At 24.7% G+C, this 13,314-nt stretch overlaps 1 protein-coding gene and 1 long non-coding RNA gene across 2 annotated transcripts; one reads left to right on the forward strand and one right to left on the reverse strand.

Annotated features, from left to right (window-relative positions):
- Positions 1 to 329: 329 nt before the first annotated feature.
- LOC112784711 (small ribosomal subunit protein eS26z) lies at positions 330 to 1,632 on the reverse strand. The gene is made up of 5 exons (XM_025828007.3): positions 1,500 to 1,632; positions 1,327 to 1,419; positions 1,152 to 1,236; positions 917 to 1,050; positions 330 to 604 (listed from the first exon to the last, which is right to left on the reverse strand). Exons 1-5 carry the CDS (start codon positions 1,500 to 1,502, stop codon positions 521 to 523), a joined length of 399 nt encoding a protein of 132 aa, XP_025683792.1. The 5' UTR covers positions 1,503 to 1,632; the 3' UTR covers positions 330 to 520.
- A 5,548-nt stretch (positions 1,633 to 7,180) lies between these two features.
- LOC112786706 (uncharacterized) lies at positions 7,181 to 9,264 on the forward strand. The gene is made up of 3 exons (XR_003194303.3): positions 7,181 to 7,988; positions 8,130 to 8,223; positions 9,000 to 9,264. It is a non-coding gene; the product is annotated as an uncharacterized lncRNA (long non-coding RNA).
- The last annotated feature ends 4,050 nt before the right edge of the window (positions 9,265 to 13,314 follow it).

Here is a 13,314-nt window from a genome sequence, read left to right on the forward strand (position 1 = left end):
ACAAAACTAATATTCTTTAACAAGAAGAGTAACTAATAATTTAGTTCACAACAAATGTGGAAGTACAAACATACAAAGAAAATTTTATATTTTTTCTGTAACACTCACTGTATTGTTACTTTTTTATAATATATATATTTATCAACTTAATGTATTGTATGTAGGTTAAAATGTTAAACTTTGTATTATTATATTTTTTGACAATGCAATAAACTAAAGAAAATATCCGTAAATTTTAATTTATTTCAATTTTGTCTGCAATATTTTTTATTTATATCAATTTTATTTCCATATTCAAATTTTTCTGATCAAAATACAATCAAACAATCTTTTTGGAAGATAATCGAACTCCGTAACCATTCTCATCAAAACCATTAAATTGTTATCATTCAGTATTTCAGGCAACCAGGAAAAAAAAACATCATTATCCCAACATAACTGATATTTAAATAATACAGCAAAAGAAAATGAAGTTCTTAACAAAATTGAACCAAGAAGCCTAAAATTATAGAATGGAGTTTTAAGGACGAGCAGCTCCAGCTCCAGCTCCAGCTCCAATAGGACGAGGAGCTTGACCAGGTTGACCAGGCCTTGGTGCATCATCCTTTAAAAGAAATAAAAAGACACCAATCAAACAACAGAAGTAAAACATAAAACATAAAAGCCATGTTTCATAATGAATGAAAACAACTAGTAAAGCACACAAGGCACAATGAAAACCCTAGCAGATGTTTGGACACATCATAAATCTCATTAGGCTTAAGCAGAATTCATCTATCTATTCAATAACCAAAGTGCAAACAAACTCAAAACAAAATCATATCAACAGTATTACAAATCATCTTCAATTAGTAATCCTTAGCAATGCACTAGTCAGCAATCTATAAGATACAATTGGAGCACAAAGAAGACATACCCTGCGCCTAGCAAAGCGCTGCGGAGGCTCACGGTTCCTCCTATCAGTGCGAGATCGCACCCTCACAACGTGAGAGTGAATAGCACACGAAACACAATATTGCATCTTCACATACAGCTTCGGAAGAGTGTATTCTACAAACATAATAACAATTAAATAACATTCAAAATTCAAAAAACAGAGAAAAACTCAAATCTTTAATGAAGAATGATGCAGATCGGGTAAGAATCATTACGCTCATAGACACAGGCTTCCTGAACATCACGAACTGCAGCCTGCTCAACAATGTTCCTCACAAGAAACCTCTTGATTGATTTGTCCTATTAATTTTGAAAAAACAATCAGAATTTCATCGATTGAAGGAAGGCATGAAAGAAACCTGAAAGGAGAAAGGATAAAGAGGAAAGTACCTTGGGGCAGCACTTGCCGCAATTGGAGCAGCGAATGAATTTGACGTGGCCACGGCCATGCTTGTTTCTTCCTCCGTTTCTGCGCTTGAAAGTCTACAAAAGAGAGAGAAAGTAAGTATTAAGCAGTGAAGGAGAAGAAACCGAGATGAGATCACAGGAAGAAGAGATTGAACCATGGTTGAAGCTCGTTCCGCTCTGAAGCTAGCTAGGGTTCTGGAGGCGATAATCTCAGTGGCACAACTATTAGGGTTTTCTACTTTTCTTTCTTTTTTTGTTTGGTCAGTGTTTTCTTTCTTTTATACTGTCTACTGGACACAGAATTGGGCTCTGCATCTGAAAACAAAAAACAAAAAATTGTAATTGGGCCTGTTTTACATCAAACCATATCTTTCGTTTTTACAAATAGTTTTTTTTTTTTTAGCAAAGATAAGAGACTCGAACCCGCAACCTCTTAATTGAGTATGGAGAGACTTATGCCATTTGAACTATTAGTCATTGGCTTTTTTTTTACAAATAGTTATAAATATTTTTTGTTTCAAGTTTATCACAGTATTTAACTATTTATGTCCGAAATCCAAATTGCTATATACCTGATATGACGGTGTTGACTAGTAAATTATAAAAACTTCTTAAAAACAAATTAAAAAACAAGAAAAACTATAAAAACATTTAGACTAATTAGACCAAGCATTAATTGTTATTTTTATTTTAATTTTATATTTTTCATTTTATTCTTTAACTTCGCTCATCTCTCTTAAACTTTTTCTCAAATAATATTTTTTGAAAAAAAATATTAAACGAACAAATATTTTTTAATCAAATTCTAATTAAACTTACAAAAAATTACTGATTTTTTTAAACTATTGCCTTTTTTAACTAACAAGATTATGAAATTAAATACAAAAATTCATATAGCAAACTATTTTAAGAAAATACCTAAAATTAGAAGTATTTAAGATCCAATCCAATTTAAATTAAACCACTCATTCAATCAAATTCAAATAAAAAATCAATTAAAATAACACTAATTTAAATTTGATTAAATTTTACTTTTTACAAACCACATAAATCAAATCAAATTTTAAATATAGTTCTCAAAACTAATCTAATCTAAACCACCCAATATATTATAATATTATTATTTTATTATTATATTTATAATTTTATTTATAATAAAATCAATTTATTATACATTTATATATTATTTATATGTTATTATTATTTAATAAATATTTTATATTCAAAATAAAATTTATTTATTTATTTTAACTAACCTATAATTTTATTTAATACAAACCGTTATAAATATTTTTTTTTATGTTAGCATTATAATGGTTCTTGTTAACTTTTAAAGATTTTGTCCTTAGCTTTCGCTTAAAATAATACAATATAATATAGGAAAGTTTTCAGGTGTTTCACTTACTTTATTGGAACTCCAATGTTCCATGTACGATTAAGTTGCAGGTTGAATTTTTGTCTTATAGTTATTCATAAAAAGACGAAAATAGCCCTTTAATCATAAAATAAAAACTAAAAAGACAAAAACAACCTTAAAGAAATTTGCACTGCTGTACAGGGAAGCCATGTGCAGAAATTTTATTTCTTTATTTATTATGAGTTATATTATTTGTGAAATCTCATATATAAAAAAAAAAAAAAGAATTTTGTTTACAAGATGTTTAAAAGTAAAATTAGTTGCATTAATTTGAGCTAAATGTATAAAAATAAAAAATTTATTAAAAGAAACAATACTTTTTTATATTCCAAAAATTATATATATCATGTTATTGTATATTGATTAAATAATTATGTATCTATTTTATATATTATTTCTTAATTTAAAAAATTATAATTTATATAATTGACACATTGATTTTAATTGAAAAAATTTAAAATAGTAAATTTTAATTTTATTTTATACATGATACATGACAAATTATTAAATTAATAAAGACTTAAATTTAATATTTGCAAATATGATAACATTATGTTGCTATAATTTACTTTTTCATTGTTCAAATAAAATTATTCAATTTGAGTAATTTATTTTTTTATTTTTAAAGGTATAAATTGTAATTATTAATTTTGATAAATGATATGCCTAGTAAAAAAATAATTAAAACTTATTTTACTTTTATTTTTTTAAAATCAAAATATTATTGGTTTTTAGAACAATCAAATAATATTTTTTGGTAAAAATTTTTCTTTCAAATGTATCAAATATGTTTAAAATTTAATAAAAATACTTTATTATTTTAAAAAGTGTTTTTTCACAAAAAAATTCTAATCCAAATAGAATATTTTTTGAGTAATTGTACACATTCAAAATTTTTTATGAATCAAGTCAAACCAAGTTAAATAATAAGATTTGGAATAATATTAGTTATAATTGATTTTTGTGATGTTAAACTAATTTAGCTATACTTGGTTAACAAAAATACTTAGATGTATAGTATTATTTTTTTTCTTTAGGTTATTCAATATATTTAATATTAATATTATTTCTCTTTAATAAGTATAGATGAACTAAAAAGACAATCATATTTGCCTTGCATATAATGACTTCTTTCTTATATAATAGTATTTAAATATAGTATAAACATATCGATTTAAAAATATTTTTATAATATATTATTGAAATTTGTCTTTTTACTATATTATTTTAAATAAGAAAAACAAAGATAAATAGAAAAAAACTGGTGATAAATATTAAATAGATCTCTATAATTAAAAATAATTTTTTTTCATTCTTTTCAAATTTTCTATTTCTTTGCTTTTGTTTATCTACTTATTTATAATATATTAAAGGTGAAATTAAATATTGTTATCTTGAAAAACTAACACATAATATAAATAAAAAATATTGCACATACATCTTAATAATAAAGTTGATATATTTTTTCTATTTAATATTTTTTTCGTCCATCTTTAATTTACTAATATTAAGATCTTTTCTCTTCGTTTACTTTTCTTAATTATCATAGGGTATGAAAAAAATATTAACAACAATACTTATTAAAATCTAAATTAAAAGATGATTATTCTAAATAGATTCTAAAAAATCACAACAAAAAAGTTCATATGTGCTCATTTATTTTTTGATAAGAATTGTCATTATTTTTTAAAATATTAAACTAAATTTTATCATAAAATAAAATAGGAGAAAAGAGTCAAACAAAAGAATATTAATTTAGGATAATTATGATTCTAAAATTTTTCATTTAATCAATTATAAGTAGCATAAGTAATTATCATTAACTTACAAGTGTAAGCAATTAGTTAATAAAACTTAACGAAAATAGATTTATTATTAATTTTAAATTTATTTATTAAAATAGTTTTTTATATACAAAAAAATTAATTCATTATGACTTTACAAAATTTGTGAGTCTATAATTTTAGTTTTTTTTTTAATTTAAATACGGTTTGATTTAGTAAAGTTTTTTGAAGAGGTGTTTGTACTTTTTAAAAGTACAAACTCTTTATTTTGTGTTTGAATTTACCGTTTAAATTTATGTCTTTTATAGTATTTTTAAATTTTAAAAGCAATTTTGCTTAACATAATTGTTTTTGTTTGTGTTTATTAAAAATAATTTTTAATTTAATTTAGCAAACATAAATGATACACTTTTTAAAAAGTAGAACCGAACGGATCTACTGGCGTCGACGTCGAGGAGCAGCGGCGAGGACCAAACGACGAGAAGCAGATGAGATCTAGAACGACAAAGAGCTGCGGCGATGGCAAGGAACAGCGGCAGCGGATTCCCTTCCCCTTTTATTTTCCACATTCCCTCTTCCCTCTTATTCTATTAAAAACCCACCTCCCGAGCATGGTTAACCCTTCCTCTGTTCCCTAACCTTTAACTTGTTTTTCTTTTTTTTTTATATTTTTTTAATTAAGGATAATTTAGTAATAAAAATGAAAATTTTGGTAAAAATGACGATTTTAAAATTAAGATAAACGTTTGAGACTATTTTGTAGCGAAAAAATACCAAAAATAAAATAAATTTTCAGTTTCTGCCTTAGAGGCCAAAATCGTAAACCCTTTTACCAAATTAAGTCTCCATATATCTTTCACTTAAAGATGTTAATTAATGACTTAATATTTTATTTTTTTAATAAATATTTTTCACAAATACTATTAATAATGCACAAAATTTATTATTTATTTTTTCTATCAACCTTTATTATTTATCTATTGTCAATTTCTAAGTTATTCTTGATAAGTCCTGCTCATGAAACTATCCTATATCGTAATTTAGTTAAAATATAAAATTATTTTTAAATATAAATACAGCTACTTCAACTTAAAAATAGACAATAAACAAAATATATTGATAAATTTTAATAAGTAATAATGTTTATTGTATTATTTTCATTCCAAAAGAGAATATAATAATAGAATATAAAATCTGATTACTGGAATATTGACATAACAGGTAAAAAACACCAGTAATGGTAAGGGAGGTACAGGACTTGAGGAAAAAAAAAGAAAGAAAATAACTTTTGCTAAGAAATTAACATTAAGAAGATAGTTTGTTCTTGCTGCCATTAGCAATCACAATGAAATAATGAATGAAGTAGTATTATCCGGAAGCCCAAGCCCATTTGGTTAAAATGTGGTGACGAATTATGTGTTTGAGTCCCTGACAAAAAAAAAACTTGTGTTTGAGTGAATGGCATCTGAAACATGTGGATGTAGCATTTGTATGGGAATTTGGAGCTTCCTATATAAATATATATAAATATAGGGTAAAGTATATTTTTTGTCTTTAAAGTTTGATAAAAATTTTAAAAATATCTCTAAATTTTATTTTATTTCAATTTTGTCTCAAAAGTTTTCGACAAGAATGATGAAATTATCTTTTTTCCTAAGATTTATCATTAATTAATTTATTGAAAAAGATTTTACTAAATTTATTTCTTTAATTAATAAATATCAGATAAAATTAATTTATTGTGAAATTCTATTTTATCGTTAAAAATTTAGCACATTAAATTTAATACTTATACTTTGAAATGAGTTTAGTTGATAAAATTAAAATATAAGTAATATTATTTTTGTACAATTTTTTATTAATACTATTATAATGGTGCTTATTTGAACAATTAAATTTAGCTTATGCTAGTCTTAAAATTGTCCTATTTATTATTCTAGTCATTTAAAATATATATATTTTAAACTTATTTTACATTCAATTAATTAAATTAAAAATATATTTAGTGACAATTTCAGTTAATATATCATTTTTTTTCAATAAAACAAATTAATAAACTTACCTTACTAGTAAAGTATTATCTTCTATTAAGCAACTTTTTTTTATTAAGCAAATATGTAAGTTCATTTTTTATAAAAAAATAGAAATCTTACAAAGCCTAACTCGCCTAATGATACAGTTTTAAATACATCTACTCAAACTAGCTTGAAGCTAATTTGGACAAAAAAGACATTTTTAAATCAATTAAACTGTCCAAAGGATGTAACGGTTGCATGCCTACCATATAGTTTCTTTGTGGATGTCCACAAAATTTTCTTTTCTTAAATCTAGACCATTTGTATTTTTTTATATTAAATCTGATTGGTTACAAACAATAGAATAGTGATATTCTAAAAAGTACACTGGAACAGGTGAAAACCTTCCTATAATATATCCTTACTTTTAAATAATTGCTGCTAATAAGTTTATTGTTATCTTGAAGTTTCCCATAAAGACTAAAGTAGTTAGAAGGCGCGGTAAAAGCGTGTGAAAGCGTGTGTAGAACAAATTCGGGCATAAAGTTCTTAATGCTCCTTCCTACTACTCTCCCAATTTGCAAAGATAGGTGTATATATATAGCTACCACCCTTCATCATGTGAGTGCTTTTTAAGAAAGAAACAAAGAAAGAAAGGCCTACTCTCTCTATTAGTGTTCACATGGGACACCATGCCTTCTTTTCATTGCAACTCATTCATAATAAAAACTAATAAATAATATAAAATGTTTTTTTTTTAAAGAAGATTCTTCAACTACATAAGAATTTGATTATAATTGAATAATAACAGTGACCTGGACCTTAAATGGTACAACTACATGCTTTACACCACATTGTTTGATTCTTTTCTTCTTCCTCTAATTAAGGAGATGGTGGCCGTGGATATAACTTTTCCAAAGTAAAATATATATAATTTACTTTTGATGCATAGTTAAACTACACAAATGACACCTACATCTAATTATATTATTATATAGCAAAATAACTATTTTTTATATTAATTACATAAATAATTATAAAAAAAGTAAATAATTATATAAAATATTTTATAATGTACATCAAAATCAAAATCTATATATATATATAAAAGAATCTAGTATTGACAATGAAGTTACATATATACATGTATACATATGCCAACATCCAATAAGTAAGATTTGAGAAATTAAACGTCCTTTCTGGAGCTTTCTTTCTTAACTGCATCCACCACCACTTATATTCTTATATTCTCTCTTACTTTTGCTTAAAGCATGTTTGTGCTCTGCATATATATTTATATATAGAGCTAGATATATGTGTCCTACAATTGCATTCAAGAAACATTTTGGGTTTTATCTGGTGTTTCTTCAAAGCTTGTTCTTGTGAAGATGAGTGAAATCAAATATGGCTATCCATACCCTTCTCAAGGTATATATAGTACAAGCACCATCTATAACACTTGTCCTTTCATTTCTCATAAATCATTGCCTAAAATTTAATTACATGCTTCTTAATTATTTATTAGTGTTGTTGTTAATTATTATATATATGGTATTGTATCCCAAACAGGTCCTTATCAGGGGCCGCCGCCGGTGGCTGCACCGCCGCAGTACTATGCTGCTCCTCCACCACCCAGAAGACAACCAGGTTTCCTTGAGGGATGGTAAGCAAATAAATTTAAGAGAAATTATTGTGAAAACTCAGGTGAAATCGACTTCACGTGAAGTTGATATCTAAGAGCGGTTAGATGAAAATTTAGTCAAATCAGTCAAATTATTTAACGGTTCTCAAGTATCCACTTCACGTGAAGTCGATTGCACCTGAGTTTCCACCGAAATTATTGGGTCACTAATTTTTAGTATTTTTAGTTATTATCTGACTAGCATACATATTAAATTATTTTTAACAAATAAATTTTATTCATTTATGTGTGTAAATTTTAAAAAATATACAAATTATATTGATTAATGTGTGTAAGCAGGAATATTTTGAGTTTTTAAAATTAAATAATAAGTTATTTATGATTTATTATATTTGTTAAAAATTTTATTTAAAAAAATTATTTTACTTAAAGTAATTAAGTAGTTAATATTAAGAAATGTTATGGTAATGTTCTTGCTAGTGAAAATATCATAACTTAACAAGGTATTTTGCTAAAAAAATGTTATATAAATTCTGATAAATATAAGTACAAATTATATATTTTTTGTGTATAAAATTTTTGAAAATATATATATATAAAAATTATTACAGGTCAAATATTAATTAAAAATAATAATACTTGCTGGTTATGTAGTATTGCTTTATATTTAATTCTATTAAAACAAATTAAAAAGTTTAACATAGTTAATTAGTTGACCAAGTAAAAAAGCCGTTTGATTATTGTTATTATTCTTTAATTAATTTGATTTTGTTGTCTTGTTGTGGCTAAATCTGCAGCTTAGCAGCTTTGTGCTGCTGTTGTCTCTTGGATGAGTGCTGCTGTGATCCAACAATTATTTTTGCAAGTTAATGCATATGATATGACTTTAGCATAGAAGGGGAAGACAACACTATCATTATTAATTGTTATGTGTAATAATATTTGATTTAGAAGTTATTAATTAATTGCTTAGTGGATCCCAATCAACAGATATGTATCAGTTGTAATTAATACATTATTGCTTTTGTAATCTATTGATATATATGCTTGAATTGAGAATCACTTTTAGTTTTCTGATTTGCTCATATGCTTGTCCCTTTTATATAAAATAACATGCAAAGATTCTATCATATGGTTGAGGGCTTATTTGATAAAGATGTAAAGTAAACTAGAAAAACTAATCTTGTTAACAAAATGTCATATTCTTTTTTACTTTCTAATGCAACATAATTTCTCATTAGTATCGATGAGTTATATCTCAAATAATATAGTTTACCCATACTCAATTAAGAAATTACAGATTCGAGTTTTTTATTTTTGATTAAAAAAAAAAGTTCTAATTCGTATAATTTTTTTTATTACTTTTTATGATCAATCCTCCTATTCTATCTATTCACATAATTATATTTTAAATATTGTGTTGTTTTCCATCAAATTTTTTTCTCATTGATTTATTAATTAGTACACCTCTTTCATTTTTTTTTTCAAATATTTAGGTATATTGTTCTTTCTAGCAAAGTGTAGAGGTAACTTTAGATAGAGGGAACGAATTTTCAACACCAGAGGATATGAAAGATGATGTACCATTGTAATTAGAAAATTAACAAGTGTGAATGAAAGAATAAAAGAAGGACCATTCTACTAAAAGAGAAAAATGTACAGCTAATGTGAAAGGGAATTTCTTAACTTTATCTACGGTCAATTTTAAAGGGGAGGCTCTTAATATTTTAGTAAATAATGACCATAATACTCTCATATTTTCTAATAACTTTAAGTTCTATTTAATTAGTTGGATGATGATATATTACATGTTTTATTTATTTTTTTATTCTTATTTTTATTATTATTCTTTTATTTTTTGTCAGAGTGCTACAAGCTTAATATATGTTAGAAAAAATAAAAAAAATGTAAAAAAAAAAGATTTGTGTGTATTTTAGTTGTATAAAATAATATAATATAAAAAAATATTTATAAATATGAAGAGAATTAAAATAATAAAAATATAATATTTTATAATAAATATTTAAATAATACTAATTAATCTATACATAGTAGTTGATGTGCCTTTTCTCCGCTCACAGCAGTATTTATCCAAATTAAAGCTCCTTTTTAGTTTCTTCACCAACCCCCGGCTTCTCAACATTGACCCAATCATAAAAAAAAATGCTTTTTTTTTGTAATATCACATCAATAATGGTGATGGTGTATGTACAGTCAATTATGAGCAGAATAATCAGTATCAACTAATGTGACTTCATATGATAATATAATGCTTTCTGGATGCATTATTAGAACAATGGGGTCATATTATGGAAGCAATGAAACAGATTAAATAGGACATGATCGATGTAATGTCTATATACTCACATGACTTGAAGAGTTGAAGCCATTAAAAATTGACACTGATACTTGATTTTCGCAATCACTATTTGCTCAAAGTTTCATTAAGTTACCAATAATCAATCTCACTATGTATTGATAAATATACAACAAATATATTGAAGATTAAATTTTACATTTTTCTTATAATATATTTTCTATTAATAATATTAATATAAATTCTTAAAATACATGTTAGTTAAACTCTTGTTTTTATTATTTCATTATGATGCTTAAATATATTAATTTTTAATGTATTAACTAAAAAAAATGGAAATCACTTACTCCACTATTTAAAATTTGCAATCTAGGATTAAAATACTTTGAATTAAAGAAGTTTGCATAAGAAGACAAGCATTAAATATTTTCATGTCTTTTTGAAAGGAAAAAGTGTAAAACTCTTTTCTCACATAGCCATATTTCTTGGTTGTCAACTTAGTTTAAGAGGAAGAGAGAGTAAATAAAATATCACAATAGTGGGAGTACAAAACAGCATTGGAGATTGTTGTTTGTTCACCCATTTGGCAACATCTCTTTGACTTTGAATGATGACCTTTAGATATGGCTGCCCAATTAATGTGAAGCAGCTACAATATAATATAACACACCCGTTGCGGTTGTTATCTCTTTATTATTAGATTAATGAATTGATATTATTCAGTGACATATAGTATAGGTAAGTGGGGGATAAGGCTTATGAAAACTATTGATAGGGACTAGTTCATATCCCATTTGAGGTGAGGAACTTGTTGCTTTCCTGTTTTAGATTTGAAAAGTAATAACAAGAACAAAGCAATAATAATGCTTCATTCGGGAGACTCATTTTGTTGACATTTGTTTATGGAGGAGTCTCCATATTCTTGAGTCTTCACTATATAAAAATGTGCTCTGTATTTATTATTTACAAATTTAGGTTTAATTACATGGCCTTTGTTATGCTCATACTTAAAAGTTCCTGTTTCTTTTCTCATCGTTGGTTGAATAAAAATTGTATCTATTTAAATATTTTTATTTGAATATTATTCTCTATATATATATTTCGATCACCAACCAATCACTATATATATATCAAATACGTATTTACATCTCATATAAACTTTTTTTTATTATAATAATATAAATATAATTGATTAGTTATTCATCTATTACAAAAATAATTATTCTATTGTGTCAAATTTGATTATTATGATGCCTAATATTTAACTAAAAAATATATAAATTAGTATGTAGTATAAATTAGTATGTATATAACTGATTTATTTAATAATTTTTAATTTACATAGAACATTCTAATTTTTTTAATTGATTCACTAATACTAATATTTGGTTCCTGTTATTAAAAAAACTCGACTAACTTGTTTTATATAATTTTCATACCCATATATATATAACAAAATATTAGAAAATCATCAAAATTTATTATTTTTTACTATTTTTTTTCTATATATTGCGATATCCAGATTGAGTATTGATATTGTACTAGTATCTATAGAACATACGCCTTCTAGTAGACAAAATACATCATTTTTGATAATTGAAAACAAAATTAATAGACATAATGCATAATGAACACCTCATTTCTCCCACCAAGTAGTGTAATTAATTTTCTTTTTTTTTCCCCACTCATACATATGTTGGAAAGGATGCTAAAATCGGCTGATCTTTTTTTCATATGAAAATTATTATTATATTATTTTCAATTATGAAAAAATGATATATTTTAATTGAATAGGAAGATAATCACAAATTAGAGAGTGTGATTTGCATATTTAAAAATTTTCTTACTACTAAAACACACATAGAAATGTTGGTTTTGTGTTTTAAAAATTTTAAAAAATTAAAGTTCACAAATCAAAAAGTCAGTTTTGTATTTTAAAAATTTTAAAAAATTTAAAGTTCACAAGTTAAAAGATTTAAATTTTTGTAAGTTCACAAATTGAAGGGTTAATTTAGTGTTTCAAAATTTTTAAAAAAATTAAATTTTACAAATCAGAGAATTATAGTTATGATCTCTATATAAATAAAAAAAAAATATAATAAATTTCACACATTATTAAAAAATACTATTATAAATTTAATATCAAAATTAAAAAGAGGCTAAAATCCCCTAGCTAGTTGCTTTATTTCATATCACACATGCAGCTCAAGCTTGGATTGGATGCACTCCTACCTGATTAAGATTTATTGCTAAGTGCTAACTGCTGCTAAATGTGTAAATTAGTAAAGGCATGCTGAATCTACTTTATGTGATTATATACTACAAGTATTCCTATACTAATTGGGAATGACACTAGATCTATCTAACTTGATGCTCATCAATCTTTTTAGACCATAACATTATTAAGAACAGGTCTAATCAATAATATGCCAGCAAAGGGGTAAGTGTTTTCATTCATCATCAGTTTCTCATAGGCATCTAAAGGCAACAAGCAAGAATATACAAAAAATAAATATTTAATTATTATTATTAAATTAATATAATAAAATTTACATATAATAGAAATTATAAATTTAATAATAATTAACTTTTTATTTTATTGTTTTTTATTTTAAAAGATTTAAATTTTAGATTATTGCTTTAATTTTGTATATGTTGCCATATATTATATATATAATTAAGCACTTGGTAGTTGGTTGGGATAGCTTCCTCTTAATGCATCACAATTAAGGCATTCAATGCAAGAGGAAATTAGATACATGTCTCAAATTCTTTTTTTCTTTCATGTTGTAATA

The sequence above is a fragment of the Arachis hypogaea genome, chromosome 20 (assembly GCF_003086295.3).
Source record: "Arachis hypogaea cultivar Tifrunner chromosome 20, arahy.Tifrunner.gnm2.J5K5, whole genome shotgun sequence".
Lineage (NCBI taxonomy): Eukaryota > Viridiplantae > Streptophyta > Magnoliopsida > Fabales > Fabaceae > Arachis > Arachis hypogaea.

Excerpts from the sequence above, each read along its gene's own strand:
- LOC112784711 (XM_025828007.3), bottom strand. Across the intron at positions 1,051-1,151 it reads GGAAGCCTGTGTCTATGAGC|AATACACTCTTCCGAAGCTG; the intron begins GTAATGATTCTT and ends TTATGTTTGTAG. Across the intron at positions 605-916 it reads AGCGCTTTGCTAGGCGCAGG|GATGATGCACCAAGGCCTGG; the intron begins GTATGTCTTCTT and ends TTTCTTTTAAAG.